The sequence below is a fragment of the Lasioglossum baleicum genome, chromosome 9, assembly GCF_051020765.1.
Source record: "Lasioglossum baleicum chromosome 9, iyLasBale1, whole genome shotgun sequence".
NCBI classification, from domain to species: domain Eukaryota; kingdom Metazoa; phylum Arthropoda; class Insecta; order Hymenoptera; family Halictidae; genus Lasioglossum; species Lasioglossum baleicum.
In genome coordinates, this window is record NC_134937.1 from 10,089,185 (window position 1) to 10,109,488 (window position 20,304).

Sequence of the window (20,304 nt, forward strand, 5' to 3'; positions counted from 1 at the left end):
AATTACAGGGGACAATGGCAGGGTCGCTTAGCCATCTGGAGCGGAAAGCTTCGATCCTGCTAGTCGAAAGCGTTAATGGACGACACCGTGAATGCGCGAGAACGGGGACCGATCGGCGCCGGCTAACTTCGTAATCCGATCATTTCAGGTTACAAGAACCGGATTACGAGATGTACGAGAACGGGCCGTCGACGCCGGTGCCGCCTGGTCAGCTGCAACATCATCACCATCACCATCACCATCACAACCATCACCTCCACCATCAGGAGCTGAGGATCGGCAGCAGGAACGGCGAGCACCCGTCCTACCAAAACACCGCGTACACCGGAAGCGACGCGGAACCGGACGGGCCGACGTTGAGCAGCGCGCCTAGCAGCGCGTACTATAGCGATCTCAGCTCGAACTCTGCGAACCAACAAATGCCGGCTACAGCATCCACGAACACCAGCACGAACCTGCACGCGAACCAGCCGGGGCTCGAGACACCGCAGTATCGACTGGCCGCGATAAACGAGAGTGCTGTGCCTTCGGACTATATCTAGGCGACCTTGTACAACCCGGAAGAACCTCTGAAAGTGTTTCTGCTCCTCGTCGTGTGCGAAGGAGTTCTTGTTCGAGGAAGACTGAAGATGCCAGGACTCAGGAATAATTTTACGCGAGCGGGAGAGTCTACGATGGTTCTAGTGCGAAGCTACTAGTGGATCGTAGATTAAGAAGGGAGCAAAATGCAACCGCGCATCTCCTGCAGTTCCGTTCAGCAGTGCCATACTCAGAGCCTCGCAATTCGTCCGTCTTTCCACGAGAAAACGCCTCGCGTTCGTCGACGATTCGTGTGCTATTTTATCCGAAGGAATTCGGATAATGGTACTGGTGACAAAATTACAGGTTACGGTACCGCTGTTATGATTGCTCCGCAACCATTCTTGTTCACCGCGAGAGGTGATACAGGTTTCCGATGCGTTCGTTTTTCTCTCGTTCGCCGGTCGATCCGGTGAATGGACACGTCATTATGCATTTATTAGCGGGGATTACGCAACGGGGAACGCTCGACGGAGCTCTCGCAAACAGGAAACGTCACAGGTGGACGTTTAATAGTCATGTTTCTCAGGGAATGGACTGTCCACGGGGAATTATCGGATCAGGATCGGCGCGGCGGTCTAGATTCGCCACAGTTTTTCTATCGGCCTTGCAAAAACTGTTCGATCGAACGAGTCGACCGTCTCTCGCGGTGATTATTCACTGGAAATATTAATGGTCCATGCAAATAAAATGATAACAGTCGTCGCGCGTAAATGTAGAATATTAATTGAAATCGGAACACGTTCGCATCCTTGGAAAGCGCGGAACAAGAACATCGATACGCCGAGGCGTTCAATCATCGCCAGGTGTTGAACGAATGCGCTTGAAAGTATTCGAATATCTTGACACGCTAATTCATTATTTTCTACAATTTTACTTTCTGCTATTTTCTGCTTCCAACATTCGTGAGAGCAAGTTTGATCGAACACTTTCTGTTAGGGGTAGCAGGCATACCACGACCGTGGCTTTGCTATTTTTAACGACGAAAATAAACGATTTTACAATTGAAGGGGTGGATGGATAAAGGTGTCAAGAGTTTCTAACAAAATATGTTGTCCTTTTCTGATGAATGAAGATGATCATTATCTTTTTCTGTATTAGCGATTAACCATAACAATATATATATATACATTTGTAATTGATTTGTGTTATTATCTTTATTCATCAAAAAACAAGAAAACTTCATTCATCAGAAAACAAACAATTTATTACTTGACACTCTTATCCATCCACCCCTTCAATTGTTTGTTCGTTCGTATGTATTCGTTCATCCATTCTCATATTTTTCAATAAGGCAGCAAAATTCGGTGTCAATGAATTAAGCCTCTGTAACTCTGTATGTAGCTTTGCGGTTACATATTCATATTTTTCCCTTTGTTTCGTCACGTTTTTCCAACTGAACCATTTCTCCGTCGCAATTCGAGTCTTTCGGAAAAAGTTGAGTTACAGAGGGTTATTCAGTTCGTTTCTCCGAAGGAGAGTTCATCGATTAAAATGCCAGCTATCGAAACGCAGTGGTTTCTCTGATGAAGAGGGCAAGCTGCAGCAACAGCGTCTCACGCGATTCTTCATCGAGGAAATGGTTTCCAGCGGCCAATTGATTCTGCTCTAGCCATAATCACCGTACCCATTAGAGCGCCGACCTATCGCTCCCGTGTATCGCGTAATGAGCATTGTTCTTATTGCCCCGACGCAGAACCAGGAACACCTAAACAATGGATCACCGAGCATTATCCGGCCGCTACCGTCATTAATCGGTTGCCGGCGTTTGTTCGCGGACGCGGAATAGCAGGGCGTACCATAATCAGGCAACGAAAGCGACGGCAACACGCGAAACCGATGCGAATGAAGTCGTTTTCGCGGGACAGGTGTTTCATAATTTGACGGGTCGGAGCTACCAGTTATAGCCCGCGGCGTTGTCCTTCGTATTCGTGTTTCGAAATCCCGATTGCATCCCTCTTTATTTTGCACGAACGAGCCTCTCCTTTTTCCCGCAACTTTGCTCTTCCTCGATTATGTTTCAAGATGGTTTTAATTCGCCAGGAGATTTGACGTTTACGTGGTGACGTGTCATTACCACGCGTTCGAATCACCGAACGGCGTTAGCGCTCGCCACGCGTTGAAGTCTCTCGCTTAGGCGCTCTATTAAGTCATTAATTCTCGCTGTACTCATTTACGCAGTAACGACTTCTCGTTTCTTGCTCCCTTAGTCGTTTGAGAGATTGCTCGCTGCATTAAATGAAATCATAAAATCAGGAAAGCGGTTCGCGTGCACGCAACGAATTTATCGCGAAAGGTGAAAACCGATTAGCAACGTACTTTCGGTGTAACACGTGTGTCGCAAACTCGTGGACAAACGAGATCTCCACTTTGGCAGCGTAGAATTTTTGTGAAGATTCGGACGTCGCGGTTAGAATCGTAAATCACAGAAAATTCGCTAGTAGAAAACGGTGCGCGAATTAGACGAAGCGAGCAGCTCTAGCCAACGAAGCCCTAACGAGTTTAAGACGAATGGCGAGTGTTATTCAAATGAACGTGGCAGGGTGTTTCGCAGCATCTGCGAAGGTATTCGTCACTGAATCGTTAAACAGGAGAGAACCACGGGCCTACGCGGGCCTCAATCGTTTATCTTCGAACCCTCGTTCGCGACGGTCGAGTTAATTCGTTTCACCCGATTCGGCAGGACCCGTTTAATCGTCGCCGTCGTGTTCTCTTAATTACCTTCCCTCGGACAGTCCCGATTGTTCCTGCGACAGAACACGAACTCGTGGAGACGTCCCACCATGAGATTCACTGCCGCCGCTCCGCGTTTCACGTCTTTCATTTGTGTCTCACCTGCGCCGTGCCTGTCCACGCCCGCCGAACACCTTCGGAACTCTGGTAATTCTACCCTATAAACTGGATTCCTGTAATCCTCTTGCATCTTTTATTCTTTCCCTCGCGCCGCGCCGCGCTGGCTGGGTGCATTCGACGAAACCTTATAATTTTATTCCATCAGAAACTAAAGAAATTCTCTATTATACTGGTCTAGTATTTTGAAGACACGCTTAAATAATTCGTTCTGCCAGAGTTTCTGCGAAACGAGAATTGTTGGCGCCAATCAAAAGGTAGATTTGATCGCGTCCCCGGGAATTCAGCGTTGGCGAGCGGCTTTTTTCTGTTAATTGTCCGCGTACGCCGACGTAAATTACGCGGGGCCAGTTCGAGCGCATAAATAACCGCGATCGTGTGGGCACAAAGAATCGCTGCGCGGGCGCCTCGTTCGCCGAAAACCGTATCCGCGGCGCAGAATCATTCACAGCTCGGGCCCCGGTTCGCCACGATGCGCCGAGCAGAGAGCAGAAGGGGGGAATCGTGGAGCGTGCAACAACAGATGCAACAATGCGCTCCCTCGCGGCCACGGCAAATAATTAATTGCGGCCCCCGCGGTCACAATGGCGATAGGGAGAGCCGCAGCCGGTCCGGTTCGGGTCGCCCCGCGGACCGGCATTATTTCGCCGAAAAAAATCCCACGAACGCGCCACCGCGTGCGCCGTGCTCTTATCGTGGCCCGTGTTACGCGAACGGGAACGTATTATGGAATTCGTTGGTTGCCCAAGCTTAATTAAGGTCCACCTTCGTCCGCACCGCTTCGTCTCTTCCGCATTTGCGGGCCGGGCCTCTTATGCACCCGCGTGTGCAGTTTTCTTTCTCTCTCTTTCTCTCTCGCAGCCGTTCCGCAGCTGCGCCGAGAAATTTATGTCGAAGCTTCAGGGGATCCTAGAACAGGCCTGAGAAACACCCGAGGAGACGAATCGCGGAGGCTGTGCGTAGTTAATTATAAACGGCGACGTATGCGTAAAAACAAGCTCTCCTCTGATGAGAAGGTAGCGCGTAGAATCCTCCACCAGGTATTACCTCCGCGCGTTGACACTCCTGCCGCCGCACAGTGGGACCTTTCGTCCAAATCGGAGACGAAATCAAAGAACTTTCGATAGAAATGAGGTAGAACGATGAAATTTTTTTGAAATTAAAGCTGAAACTTTGCAGAATATCGGAACAATAGGAAGATTATGGTTAGAACGTTTTTTAACGTTGAGGAAATTCGTTAAACTTGCACAATTTCAAGAAAATTGTGGTTGTCCAATACCACGCGCGGAAATATTTTTTTTTGAACATGCTGTACTTCATTTCCCGTAGATTTTTTCACGCTGATTTCAAATCTGGTCTAAAAATTTTTCTACGATCTCAGGACATTGCAAAATCGATTTCTTGAAATTCTACATGTTCAACGAATTTTCTCAACGTTAAAAAACGTTCTTACCATAATCTCCCTATTTTTCCCATATTTAGCGAAGTTTCAGCTTTAATTTTTAAAAAATTTCATCGCTCTACCTTATTTCTATCGAAAGTTCTTTGATTTTGTCTCCGATTTGGACGAAAGGTCCCTCTTTCGTTCGCGGTGGACGAACGCGTTTTACGACCAGAACAATAGGCTCATCGATCGAGACTTCATCTAGTCCAACCTAATTTAATCGCATACCGGTGGAATTGTTGCAAATCAGAGCGGAAGAACTTTTCGATGTACATAGCTTCATTTTCTAGGAAAATGAACTTGAAAATTGTACACGGAACAATTGCCACAGCTTGCAGTGGAAGGACGTGCGTCTGTTTGATACTTTAATTTCTATTATTTTCTCTTATCTTGAATTGAGACCACGGAATCGTGCTTGAAGGAATCGAGTGGCAACTCTGAGGCGTCACTAGAACTTGTTGTAACATTATTCGAAATATTCTTTACGTTATTAAATTTGTTCGTATCCAATAAATCGAACATTTCAGTGTAGCACTAGATCAGTTTCATATTTATGAAATGAGAAGATCATTTTTAAATCAGGAATAATATTTATTTTAAAAAATGATTTTATTCAACAAACCATACACATATTGGAATATTCTATTTTATTTTTGCCATACGAGCAAGTATTGTATATGTAGAATGGAAATATTTTCGAAAGGGTCACGATCAAAGAAGAGAAAACACACTAGCAACGGGGGCGGGGTGTTCATAATTTCAAATCGGTATGAAAAGTTCTTTTGTTCGCTGATCGCATATCCATGCTGCCAGTCATTGTTCGCCGCGTATCCACGATTTATGTTAATGCCTAATATATATTTTGAGATATTTGACACGTTACAGTCGTCCTGTTACCAACGCCCCCGTAGTAATACTGTCGCGCGTTGCGGTACAGCCGAGGATATAACTTTCTCTGGCAATAGCGGGGCCAGGTATAATGCAACTTCCACGATAACAGATATAACGATGCAATTAAGTCTGGGATTATATGGGCAACCGAATGAACAGAAGAAACATGATATAGTGGAACATAAATGACGAGTTAACCGCACACTGACCCTAGCAGTCCGAAATCCATTCTCATTCATCAGACGAAGTACTTAAATCGCCATTAACAAGAGGATCGTGAGAATTCGTCCGGTTGGATTCCCGCGAATCATCTGGATTCGCGGAGAGAGAAAAATAAGGAGAAAGAGAGAGAGAGAGAGAGAGAGACCGAAGACGGGTCCGAAGGATGTTCGCGCAAGGACCCGCCCTGGCGGGGCGCACACCACCTTCTCGTCCCTGCTACGGGATATATAAATTATACATGTAAATATACGGGCGGCCAGGGCCGGCAGAGATCGAACCGTGAGATATCGAGATACGTGTTGGCGACCCGTACACCTCGCCGCTTCTTTCCCTCTGCCCGGTCCGTCCTCTCTTGTCTCTTCTCTCTGTCCCCGCACGCACAAACTCCACGCATCTACGTGCCCGTTGCGAATACCTTTGTCCCCGGTTTGCCACCGAAACGTCTCTTATCCCGGCCCTCTCGCGCCGCTCCTGCTAATTCCTATGCATTTTTCGCATTACCGGTGAAATCGCGACGCGCCGCCGTTTACCCGCGTTCAGCCCGCGTTCACCCGACGCCGCGCCGTTCCCACAGCGGAAAAATGCCCCGTGGAATGAAGCTCCCTGGGGCCAGCCGGCTCGATTGTTCCTCGACTTCTGGTGCACCGCGTGCCGTGATAATGAATCTCCCGCCGAGGGATCACGACTCGACTGGGTTTCGGATAAGCCGGGATTTGGATCCCAGGTTCCTGGTCCTACCGCCGCCCCACGGCTTCGCTAGAATTTGCGAACGGTCCGCGAACCGTTAACCAGTCCCAGTTCCCTTATCTCGCGTGACTGCGCGACACGCTCTCGTTGAAACTTTTAGTCGCCAAATTTTCGTCCCCGAGAGCGTCGAACACAACGAACTGGATGTCTAGGATGGTCTATGAGATCTAGGATAAAACGAATTAACACTAGAACTACCGAGCATTAAACTTTCGTTTAAATATATACTTCGATAGAGAGAGTTCACTAAGAAAATTTCTCGGAGAAACACATTTATAATTTTAATATTTCTAACAGAAGAAATCGAGAGTAAGTCATTTTGAGTTGTCCGGTAGTTCTGGTGTTCATTAAGGCAGACATTTTTCCACTGACAAGGGAAGGTCCCCAAGTGTCCGACTTCGATTTTGATAGTTTTTTGCGAGACGGTGGTATATGGATCCCTAATGATGTCTGCAAAATATTAGGTGTAGTTACTCGATAGTTTTAAAGATATAAACGATTGAACTTTCACGCAACCTGCTCACACGGCTAATGGAGTTTAATTGTTTATATCTTTAATTTATTATTCTTATCTTATTCTTTGTCTCACAAAAAATTATCAAAATCGAAGCCGGACACTTGGGACCTTTCCCTTGTAAGGCGCTCGGTGGCTTAACCCCCATCCGCCCCTGATTTCACGAACTGAATCTGTCCCTCGATCGATGAAATAACAAGGTACAATTGAAATTGATAAGTGGACTGCGGATTTTTATGCATTTATGGCTTACAAAAATCTTCGAAAAAGAATAGAATATAAAATTCGACAGAATTTTTGTTTTGGATCTGCAAAAGCTGTTTCCATTAAAAATAGAATTTTATTTCATCACAAAAATTTGAAAATGCATAAACATCCGCAGTCTACTGATAGTTTCATCAAAGTCACGCAGTTCCGGGCAAATTTATTTACGAATGACAGAACAGTATAATTTATTTCGGGAGAACTGTGTGAAATTGACACGAGGGACGGATGAGGGTTAAAGAAAATTGGATTATCTACGAATACATGGATCAGGATAACTGTATTTCTGATCCTGACGATTACGACAGAGTCGGACGCCGCCAACTTAAATTATTTAATATAGTCGCGTCAACACCATCGATCTGTGTTGGATATGCTAATCTCGGATACTAACATTGCATTCGATGTGAAACGAGTGTCAGCGTGCTTGTAAGAAACAGCGTAATAAGTGTCAGACGTGTGGAAATTCTTATTGCATAGAAAAGAAACCATATTACCGTCCGATTGAAATCAAACGTGTCGTTACGAAACTTCGCAGGAAACCACGGCTTATCTTAGAAACGTTGTTTCAGTCGCGACACATCGTGATACACTTTACGGTACAAATCGCCAAGAACTTTGAGCCTTCATGTGAACGTTCGAGTTTCGATTGCGTGGTCGGGTAACGTTCCTGCGACACGACCGATTCATTCTCCGATCTACGTACTTGTATGTGATGCTATGCCTCTTGCCTAACAATTACTGATCCATAACCGCATGTAAAATGTAACATAACTTAACGCGAAAGATAATGTATAAAAACCCGATCGAGACCATGTAGAATTGTAAAAACGTTTAATTAAGTTGCGAACGCGAAACGGTGCTGAAAAATGATCGTGCCTAGATTTCATCTGATCGTTTGCTTTGTAATTCTACGCGATTGAAGAAAAGACAATGTTGTTTTTATTTTTTTTGGATAGCGCGATTCGCCTGAATTCGCCTTTGTCAAAGATAAATGACAATCATTTGAATTGTATTTTTATTTCTGATAATATTGTGAACACCGTTGATGATGTTCGAAAATCGTTCGATGAATTCGAGAAGATTCTGAAATTTTCACAGTTTTGAAAATCTTGCCTGATATATTTAATCTGTAGAAAAGCATACGGAGAGTCGTTCTAAGAATCTTTTCGAGCTTATCGGTCTGCAGTATGTATTTACTGTAGACGAATATCGGCAATGGCGATAGTATTCAAGATTTTATATAAATATTAATATCGTTGTAAATTTAGTGATCTAAAATGTACATATTTGATATTGCAAAGTGTAAAAAATGAATCTATTTTATTACCGTGTACATAATATTGTATGAAGCATTTTTGCGGGCGTTACATGAATTCGTACTACGCGCGATGAAGTCAATTACTGCTATGAATGCAGCCGCTATTTGATGGCATTGCACCCTTTGTATGTAAGAAATTGTACAGTGAATAAAGAAAAATTTGATACTTGCATCCTATATACTTTAAACGTATTATTTCATTAAGAAATAACCTGGATTCAAATAGGTATAAGAAATTATGTTCTAATAAGATTGTCGGCTGCTCTATTACTTGCGTAAGCAGAAATTTTTGCCTTTCCCCTATGTTACCTAGTAGCAATGAGAAATCCAAGTTTCGATCCTGGAGGATCAATGGTTCAAAAGTTATGAGTGTTTAAAGTTGAGCGATTCACAGGGTTTTTGACAGGAAAATCTACTCAACAATATAGAAAAAAGGCAAAACTTTTTGGTTAAGCAAGCAAAAGTTTACCCATACGTTCATTCAAACTGATATTAGCTAAAATAGAACAGAGATCCGTATCAAGAAAGACTAAACTTTATTTCTGCTATTACTTTATTTTATAATATGCATTATAAACTGTACTGTCACGCCATCTACACCAGAAACCAAAGCTACTAAGCAAATCAGTTTCATATTCTCTCCACAAGATGGCGATTCGAGCACATTCTGTAGTTTTATTTGAGGACAGATTACCAACTGCTGAAAAGTAAGTGCATAACTAAGGCATAGACTTAAAATCCCTACCGATATTGCGTACAATGAGAGCAGAGATCATATTAACCTTCTGTGAAACTAGTAGATAACTAGTTACCCACATGCGATAAGTTTGCGATTTCCCTCTGTAGCTATTAGTGGGTTCTGTTTCCTGCTAAAGATGGTGTAGGTTCTGTTCCATGCTAAAGATGATGTAGGAGCTGTTCCAGGCTAAACATGATGTGGAGACAAAAGTGGCACGGCCAAACCCCGGGCGTGAGCACTGAGCACTCTCATTTCCTCTCTCCTATTATCACAGACGAGATATAGGGATAGGGATAGACCTGATGTCTGATACCCAATAAGCCCCGTTACCATTCAGTGTCAACACCCAACGTTACCGATAAAACACAATTTTTGAGCATTTATTAGCACGAAGAAAAAATTGTATACTCCATTCGCATTACGTGTATTTAATATGATTCGACGGGGACAAACATACCTGATGCTTCTTTTCTTTGTTTGTCTTTTCTTTTGATGTTATTTTTTACGCCTCCCAATGTGTTAGTTTTTATAGTTTTCTTATTACATTTCGATATACAGTAGTGAACAAAAATTTAAAGACACTCTAAAAAAGACGAAAAAGAAGGGCTATCGTTGCACGCAATATCGGTAGGGATTTTAAGCCTGTGCCCTAGTTACATAGTTACTTTTTCGCAATTGGTAATCTGTCCTCAAATAAAACCAGAGAACCAGAGCTCGAATCGCCATCTTGTGGAGAGAATATGGAACTGATTTGCTTACTAATTCGGTAATTCGATCGGTACGGTAGGATGTTGCACAGAAACCACCTCTAGTTTATGGACCATTTGGAATAAACACGTTGAGACATCTACACGAAAAATGAATCAGTTCTTTTCTTAAGGTGTTTCAGTAGTTTGTGTATAGATGGCGTGGAATGTCATCCAAATTTAAACTGATTTTTTTCGAATATATATTTACAAATAATCAAATAGCACATGTATTATTAAAATAATAAAATCGACAAAAGAAAGTATTTGTTATTTGTTCTAAAAGACTTCAAATACATCGGTTAGACGAATTAATCATTTATTCTTTCTCGGTATCATCATTTATACATTTCACTTACAATTAGAAAATCTACATCGAAAAATTCAATACATCAATTATTAACATGTTAAATACCACAGACAAGATTGTTCTTTAGTTACGTTGAAAATTCTTTCTATCGTAAAGTATCTTAGAAAATAATTGTGCTCGGTACACCCTGCATAGAAATATCGTAATTTCATTATTGAGTCAACCAGGCACGATGTGTTTGGTTGCCCTGAACAAAGTGACGCTGGTAAACGTAAACCGTTGCGACGGACTGTTAAATTAAGGCACTTACAAAAGCTACGGTACAACAGTAACATAGAAAAATATCATTTCTTCGACAATCTGGTAATTACAAAATATTGTGCGAACTTTGTGTAAAAATCAATCACACACATTCCAGAAGCTCAATTAATTTACTCGTTCTCGGAAATTGCATGCATTTTGGACCCTCCTTCCTACTGAACAAATTTTCCACGATCAATCGTATTAATCGTAGACATAATCGTATGTCGATTATGATAAAATAATCCGTAAGATTTCGAATTTGCAGAAAGATTCGCTGTCTGTCGATAACAATGGCGGAAGGAGGGTTGACCAGTTTCGTATACATCCTGACCGGATAAAGCCTCTGCGCTGTTCACGACAGAATAAATAATTTCCCTACAACTGCGCCGATCCTCGCCACGTGGAATCAAAGCCACATGCGGTGTCGGAATCGGAATCATTGTTATGCTGCGATCTGGTAGTAGTAACGACTGTGGTAGACGTTGGTCGCCGATGTTGACTGGATCGGGACACTTTGCCCTGTAACAAAGGTGTGCTGGGCTGGCTGGCTGTGTGGTCCCGCGATGATCCAAAATCCTGTGCCCTTCGACTCCTCCTCTTCTTGATGGCTGCGTACTTTGGTGGTGGCATCATCTTCTGGTCCAACTGACGGAACAGCAAAAATTCATTATACACTTAACATACCAAATGTGTGAACTATCCGCGGTTCCTTTGAATGGCAACAAAATTTTATTTCTCTGCTATCAATATTACGACGGATTTGCGATATTTCGAGCGCTCCAATGACGAAGGACAAAGGAGTTCAAAAACCATAAGGCAAGGGATTTTAATTCAGCCTGGATCGTAACTCTCGCGGTGTAGAAAATTCATCAAAGTCGAACAAAATGACCGGATCGGCCAAACCTTGAAGTCGAAGGTCTTTCGAACGATTCTCGAGCAATTTAGCTCCTGGTCAGCTTCGCTAGCACCCGGTACACTCGCGAGAATGCAAAGAGCAGCGACCGCGATCCAATGTAATCATCTCCCGACGCAAAGTAACGATTTTCGATTAAAATCGTGCGACGAAGTGGCTGGCCGCCTCGTTCCTCTTCCGATGAAGGTCGGGGAGGACTCTCGTGCACGGTAATTTCCCCGCATCCTTCAGCGCCGGGGAAAGCGCGCGTTAATATTAAAAACGAGTTCGCGTATTCGTCGCATAATCGCCGGAGCCGGCCAGGGGTTGAATAATTATAGAGGGTCAAAAAAGCAGCGCGGCTCGTCCGAGTGTACAGGGTGAGTCACCTGAGATTCTCGCCTGAAATAGACGACACAAGAGAAAAAATGTTCACTTCAGTGGGACAATCATCTTGATATGCTGTGACCTCCAGAGAACTTTCAAATCTTTTCTACAACGCTATAATTGCCCCACTGACAGAAACGTTCTTTTTCGTACACATTTCCTCGTATCAGTAACCCTTATGTCAATGTCCAGTTGCTCAGGCACTTGCCATCTGTTTTTCGAGTTGTTTGTAAAGAAGGAAACACGAGAGTTCATATACAGGTTGACAAGAAATAACGGAGTTAAACATTTCTTATTATAATTCTGTCAAATCGACGAATTTTGAAAAACCAAATGATAACAACCATAACATAGACCTTTAGTATTCATATATTTAAGAAGTTTCGAAGTGGCCACCCTTTGAGCCGATTCAGAGGCTCAAACGTGTTTTGAAATTTTCGACTATAAGATGAAAAGAAAGGTGTTTCTTATAGAAAGCAATTCTATAGCAAACGTGGTCTTATGACGTATCAGATTCACATCCGAATCGAAACGTTCGAGGTTTCCTACAAAATAGCTATTTAGTGTAGAATTTGATCGAACCTGGTGCCGATAACATTATTCCAAGTTTAAAACAATTTCGATCGACAAGAATTTCTCATTAATCAATGTTTACTATTTTTTTTTGCAATTCCGACCACATGCATTTGTTCAAAATATTTTTTAGACGTCATTTCCTAAACTAATTCTTCTAGCCTTACAGAGAAATTGAAGTCGCGTTTGGTCCATTCATAAAAAAGTTATTCTGATTTAAAGTGTGTTGAATCAGTTATGCTCGTTAGTGTATAGTCAAAGTATGATGACGATTGTGAATGACATTGAACGTCGTAGAGACTTTTGGGGATCGACAAAAGGGTTGAGGACGACGGGAGATGTTTCAGGCGAGAGTGTTAGGTTCACCCTGTATATCTCCGCGGTAATTTCGAGGTGGAACTGGGTCCAGTGGTCTACCTGCACATTATCCGCCGAGCCCCAGCTCTTGTGTATCTTCTCGTGGTTGCTGTTGCTGCTGGCGCTGCTGCTAGTTGCCACACCCAGGAACTGGCTGAATGCTTCCGTCGTACGTTTCACGCGCTCGTTCAGCGAGCCAATACGCAGGAAACCAAGATCTTTCTCTGCGTGGTGAATCAATGATCGTGTTAGCTGTGCCTGTTGCGAATTCGCGGACTCAAGTGTACTGACACCCTTCTCTGCTTGTCCTCGAGCAGGAGCAGCGGTTTCCGGTGGTCACGCTCTTACAGAACAACGACGAGCAAACCTCTTACTGTATCAGACAAAAATTCACTCGGGACATTTTCCAATAACCTTTCAAAAACGTTTGTTTATTCAATTAATTCGTTTTGCTATCAGCGTCACTCGTCTCAGTTGTATTTAAGAAGAACTTAATTATTTTCTTTTAAAGAATAATCTCCATAGAAGTGTTTGTACTGTGTTGCTCGAGACAACTTCCTCTGTTAGGAATAAAATTGCTATCGCTGTTGAATTATTCAATAAAGACTCCTCCTTGTTCATTTAAATATGTAATTGGCAGGTTGCTCGTCGATGTTCTGCAACATTGCTGAGCAATAGAATCTCCGGAAATCTTTGCTCTTCGAACGTTTCGTACGTTCGCTATTTTGGAAGAGATTGATCGCATGCATCTAGGATACCGGAAATGGATTTAGGTTGTGATGACGAGGGTTAAAATATAATTAGTTTTAGATTAAGTCTAGTATGAGTTAGGATGAGTCAGGCCTGAGCCAGATATTAGTTTCATTTTTAGTTGGATTAAAATGGAGAATAGAGAATGGAAATGATAAAGAAACAGGATTGGTAGTATACCTATGGTGGGGATGATAAAATACACTGATTGTAGAAAGTATTCGTACGCCCTTTAAAATAGAATATGTTTTTTAGAATTGTACGAATTGTAGAATGAAGCATTGGTTTATGAAATGATATGCAAAAAATATTCTCCGAATAATTATAATTCACAAGGTTACACATGCAAAAATAAAAAAGGCATTTTTTAAAACTTTTTTATTTGGGCTCTCAAAGAAAATTTAAAATATATGTTTTGTAGATCTATAGTAGTTACACACATGCTGAAAATTTCATCGAAATCGATTAACATACGTAGCATGAGCTACGAGCGGTTGAAAATTGTGAAAATCGTAGTTTTACACGAATCGTACATCTTTCGATGCGTGTCGTTTTGTCCTGCGTCAACCGATCTCGATGAAATTTTCAGTATGCGTATAACTAACATAGATCTACAAAACATATATTTTGAATTTTCATTAAGGGTCCAAATAAAAAAGTTTTAAAAAATGCCTTTTTTATTTTTGCACGTAACCTTGTGAATTATAATTATTTGGAAAATATTTTTTACTTATCATTCCGTAAACCAATGCTTCTAATTGATTATAAAAAATCAGGTCGTTTGATACAATAACAAAAAAGTTATTCTATTTTAAAGGGCGTACGAATACCGTTTACACACACTGTATATTACGAGTAGAACAAACTAGGTTTGCTAAAGTTTTTGCTTAAACCGTAAACTCTGATTCATCTGGAATAATTCCAACTGGAATAGAACAATCTTTCCTTCAAAAATTCAAGCAATACTCAGATCTGCGTAGAAAAGACGTATGTTCGATTCCATTCGATTCCAATTGCTCAGCACAACTCCAGAAAATTGATAAGAAACATTTTGGAAAAGTAATTTTTTCACTGGACCAAATTGCACGCGGGAAAACGAATTTTCCGCAGCGACGTGTTAGTTCTACCATGCATCACAGTGACGTGTAGCTCCATTGTAATTAGCGAACGCTTCATGCGGATTACTTCTTACCTGCATGCTTTTTCCTTGCTTTTATTTCTGAAAGAAAACAGAAAATCATTTGAGACTGCCTCGCCGGAGCCGCAGCGCGCGGGCGTCGCAGAGGATACCGTAAGAGGCATTGAGTATAGTCAAGATTAAGATGAAAACATATTAGTCGTACTGGTTAGATTATTATCTTGTTAGAGCGACAATTCCTGCGTAGTGTCGCGAACCGTCGCTTTCGGTTAATGACAGATAGAAGAGTTTTATCGGTCAGTGTTGAGCAGTATGGATTATCCATTTTCTCCAATTCGCTTAGGGCTAATTACAGTCATTTGTTAACAGACTGTTCCTTATGCTAATTCTCCGAATAAGTGGAAGATTCTTTACAGCATAAAAATACCATAAATGCATAAAGATACACAGTCTCCTGAAGTTAACAAATAACGCAGTGATTTTTTAAAGCTGCTCAACAGCGACCAGGCAAATTCTTTGATAAAAAACAATTATCAGGCATCAATTCGTTCGCGGATCGGGGAAACATTAGGTTCGTCGTCGCGGACGAGTTGAACGAAGAGAGTCCAATCGAGATTGTTAATCTTGTTAAAAAAAAAGTCACTTGTTATTAGCGCGATCGATCGCGAAATTCGAATCTTCAACGAGAGTCGACTGCTCGAGAAGAAGAGTGCAGACATCGGTGAAGAATTAAGTTTGTCTGAATAGGATCTGGTCGGGTGTGTTAATCAAGGTTTTCAAATTATGCCTGTTCTTCGAGTCACGGCCAATCATTAGGGATCGGGGAGTGTGGTCGGTGCCGATTATGCGTTCCTCATGCTCACGTCTACATGCTTTATTATCTTGTAACAATGATGGCAGAGAGAACACTAACAATTGTTGGACGGCGATGCGAAATAATCTCTACGTTTTACAGGAACATTATTTATAGCGATTTATTCAACTTTATAGCGTGATGAAAACGAAATTGTACATTTTTATCGCGAATGACAGAATCCAGAAAACCTACAGTTCGTGAAAATTGATATTCTTCTTTAATTTCCTAACTTTTGTCTTGCTCTTGCTTTACTCGTTGTTATCGCAACTTTTTAAAATTATTTACGAACCCACTGTTACATTTAAACAATCTATAGAAAGCTAATTAACCAACACGTTCCAAAGTACAAATTTTTAATCCCTACGAAGAAAAGATCGTTCAGACTTATTTTATTCTTCGAATTGTCGATTACATTAAAATTGTGCTATGGTAATTAACAGATCGAGGAGAACGATTGTTCGCATCGCCGGCTGGAGGGTTAGCTCACATCATCTACGGTGCTAGGGGACTAATTGTAAGTCTCTAGGTACTACTGCCACTTTGAGTCAGTAAAATTTGATCAGAACGTTTATTCGATGAAAAGGTAGAACCTTTTCTCTCGCGTGTCTCGTAGCCCCGTGTTCCAGTTACAACAACAAATAAACTCTATTTTACAGTGAACAATAGTTTCTCCTTCGAAAATCATTTTCCCGGCCAGCAGATTATGCACGGGACATATTATCACAATAATAAAGACATTTCGACACGTCTTCGTAAGCGTTCACAGTGCCGACAACGTTTGACAAAGTAGAGAACGTTACAACAGCACTGATTCGCGAAACTCAACGTTGATCAAGCGGAGATCACAGGTACAAGACGTACACAATTTCCCTTTGGAACTTCGGGAATGAACGGGTCCACTTGTGTGCGTCGATCAGTGTAAAGAAGCCACGAGTTTGTTGCACACGGTACGGCAGATTTTACAAGGTCCTCGATACTTTCACCGGACAATAAACAAACACAAATTATTCCACGAACAAGAAGCATCTTAATAAATAAGGACAAATTAATTTGTAAGAGCGTCGAGACTCATTACAATTTCTGCTCACACTTAATAACTATTAAACAATCTACTCATTATGGGACCTCGTGGAAGTAAATTGTTATACTATCCTTTCAATCACGACTTCCAATGAAAACTATCACTAAATTATTTTCTAAACCTCGATACACATTTCTGTATTAAAATTTTTCACTAAGAATTCGAAAGCCTATATGTTCCAATCCAATTTCTTCAAAATTATTCAAGTTTGACACTGCAAGACGTGTAGATCATTTCACGAAAAAATACGTACCAAGAACATCGTTAAAAAATTTCACAAAGAATTTCAGGCTAAAATTTTGATTAAAATTTCTCGGGACGTTTCAAAGTCTTAACATACGATTCGAAGGGGCGTCGAACATCTCTGAGAAATTCGTTGAGATAAATTTCTTTCTCGCTGGAAAATCTGCAATGGTCTGTGCAACAACCCGGCAACAAGATGGCCGTTCCGGCGACGCGAAGATGGACCCGCGGATTCTCCATGGAATACTCACGTCAGCGTCGACGAAAGTGACAGTCATACTTAACGTTTTTAAGGTGCGGCTACTTTAATCTTGCGACACAAGCGCTTTACTACTTTAGCAGAGGTGTGCTTCTGAACTTGCCTGTGCGTAGCGGCAGCAGTAATCCCTACAACAGAAGAATACTTCCAGAGGCCCGATACTCACCAGAAGAGAACAGAAGAGGACAGAGAGGGGAGAACCATTTTATATCCATTTCACCACCCGAAACCATTATCCATCCTCACTATGTATTATATCAACCGTGATTCGTCGTTCCACACCTGGGGGTCACCTCGTTACCTATCGAGGAGGATTAAGCTCGCCGGTGCATGCTGATGCAGTCGTGGGATCTAGCGATTTTCCGGATGATCGAGGACGCGAGATCGCGCGAGAAGTTCGAGCGAATGATCGGAAATGATTGGAGTGCTGAGAATGAAAGATGTTAGGAGGGAGGGTATGGGGTCTTCGTTTACTTCAATCATTTAGGATTACATTCATTTTTTTATATTTTTCAGACTAACGGAGTTTCAAACAAGAATTTAATAGGAGGCTGCTCTAGTCACTTTCGTCTTTGAATTTGCTTTTGTACGTAAAAAAGAGGGATGGAAGTTAATAATCGTACTCATTTTTGTTATAAATGCATAAAATCCGGTGTCTACTAATAATGTTAAGTAGTTCAGAATTAAATTTTAGAAGAATGAAGAGGAGACTCCTCATGCTAACTTGTAGAAAATTATTTTACTTATTAAAATTCATATTTCTGTAATAATGTAATAATTTTTATAATAATGTTGTAATAATGTTAAGTAGTTCAGAAATAAATTTCCGAAGGATGAAGAGGAGATTCCTCATGCTAACATGTAGAAAATTATTTATAAAATATCGACGATTCAAAATTCATATTTTTGTTGTAATGTTGTAATAATTTTCGTAATAATGTTGTAATAATTGTAAGTAGTTCAGAAATAAATTTTGGACGAATGAAGAGGAGACTCCTCATGCTAACTTGTAGAAAATTATTTTACTTGTTAAGATTCATATTTTTGTAATAATGTTGCAATACTTTTTGTAATAATGTTGTAATAATTTTTATAATAATGTTAAGTAGTTCAGAAATAAATTTTAGAAGAATGAAGAGGAGATTCCTCATGCTAACTTGTAGAAAGTTATTTATAAAATATCGACGATTCAAAATTCATATTTTTGTACTAAATGAGTTCGTTGAAAATTGAGGAAAATAGGAGACGAACAACGTCAAAGGACACAGCAAAGCGTACATCGTCGAGACGAACGACCGGAAACATGCACGCGAGCGAAAGAGAGCCGACAGTGAAAATAAGCGAACAAGATGGAGGCCTAACCAGAGCCAAGCGCATGAAAGCGGTGCAAACTGCGGTGTATCTGGGATCGTAACTTATAATTGCTTTATCGTGCCGATCCAGCATCGATTCTACACGACCACTTCTATTCCGATCTAATTTATCGCATCGATCGCCGCGCACTCTTTCTGTCAACCGGTACACTTATTTTGTTGGATTGAAAATTCAAAGAATCAGATCTTCGCGTCGTTGTTTCGGAAAAAGTATGATTTAACGAGTATTCCTTTCGCGAGATCACGCGGGAACAGACTTTCCCCGCTCGAATGTTCGCCTCTTAACGTTACACAACTATAATCGCGAGCGTTCGGCGACAATGCTATTGTTCAGCCGTTTAAATGCACGTCCCCAGCTCGCCCCGTTTTTCTCAGGCCCGCGATTAATGTGAAAATTAATGGAACGACGCGATCGCACGAACGATAACAGGGAGACAATGATTCTCTTCTGTAACTCCCTCCCTTCCCAACGGAATGAAGAAGGGGACATTATAAATACAGCGACGGGGTGTAATTTGCTTGGAGATCGAATTGCGTAAACATCGAGAAACTTTTACGGCGATTATTTACAGCTCTTTCTTGTGTCGACGCTTTGACAGCCACTCAATTGATAAAATCGCTAGACTGCGGATATTCATGATATTATTAGAAAATTCACATTTTTTATCAACTCGGAACATTTTTTATCCAACAGTTCAGTTCTTCCAAAATTATCTACGAAGCTGTGAATTTGCATTTTCCGCAGTCTATCGACGTCATAGTATGCTTGAAGGTAAAATATAATTATAATGTTCGTCGATTATGAAATAAGTAACGTCAGAATGAAAATGTGTAAGGTTTTGTTTCGTATTGGACTTGTAGTTTTTCGAGTACAGTGAATCTTATCTGACAAACTTTGACCTGGAACCCAAAGTTAGTTTCAATTTTTGAATTCACGGAGCTCGGAACGTGGTTTATCGATGAATTTCGATTAAAATCGTGGCTGGGATGAAAATGGTGTAATACTTACTGCGGAAGGTGTCCTGACTGACAGCGGCCTCTTGTGAGACCAGATACTGTCGCGCTTTCTTTCCACTGTAGTCACGAATATCCTGATTTGCTCCTATACAGTTTTACGGAAAAATATGTGTTCAGTAATACTAACATTGCAATGAAGCACGCACTGGATCAAGTATTCAACTCACCGTATACTTGGACTAGAAGATTGAAAACGTTCTCGTGATCGAATTGCATTGCAATGTGCAGCGGCGTGTATCCCTGGAACATGCAATAATTGCTTAGATTTATTTTTTAAACTGCGCAGTAAATTGTGTCAAATCTGTCGTATTTCGTGAATGAATTCATAATTCGTGTGGAACGTTTAATGAAATGTTTTAATTCTATTATTTTGTTAAAATTGTTTTATTGAAGACAATAATATGAATATTTATTTTATAGAAAATTTAATATTGTTTCATAGTAACGT

At 41.3% G+C, this 20,304-nt stretch overlaps 2 protein-coding genes across 4 annotated transcripts in view; one reads left to right on the forward strand and one right to left on the reverse strand.

Annotated features, from left to right (window-relative positions):
• The window catches only part of LOC143212423 (uncharacterized), a 124,651-nt gene extending 115,622 nt beyond the window's left edge, over nt 1-9,029 (forward strand). For both annotated transcript variants that reach the window (XM_076431254.1, XM_076431253.1), the window contains exon 7: nt 149-9,029. In XM_076431254.1, coding sequence (XP_076287369.1) covers nt 149-542 — 394 coding nt within the window. In that variant the 3' untranslated portion in view covers nt 543-9,029. The remainder of the gene's footprint in view (nt 1-148) is intronic.
• A 2,093-nt stretch (nt 9,030-11,122) lies between these two features.
• Nucleotides 11,123-20,222, reverse strand: LOC143212439 (uncharacterized). Of its 2 annotated transcripts, XM_076431281.1 has the most exons (5): nt 20,024-20,222; nt 19,849-19,941; nt 15,082-15,108; nt 13,200-13,363; nt 11,123-11,575 (listed from the first exon to the last, which is right to left on the reverse strand). In XM_076431281.1, exons 1-5 carry the CDS (start codon nt 20,103-20,105, stop codon nt 11,306-11,308), a joined length of 636 nt encoding a protein of 211 aa, XP_076287396.1. In that variant the 5' UTR covers nt 20,106-20,222; the 3' UTR covers nt 11,123-11,305. The 2 variants fall into 2 exon arrangements, with proteins under 2 accessions (XP_076287396.1, XP_076287397.1); XM_076431282.1 differs by lacking the exon at nt 15,082-15,108 and having other exon boundaries at nt 20,024-20,162.
• Between the last annotated feature and the right edge of the window lie 82 nt (nt 20,223-20,304).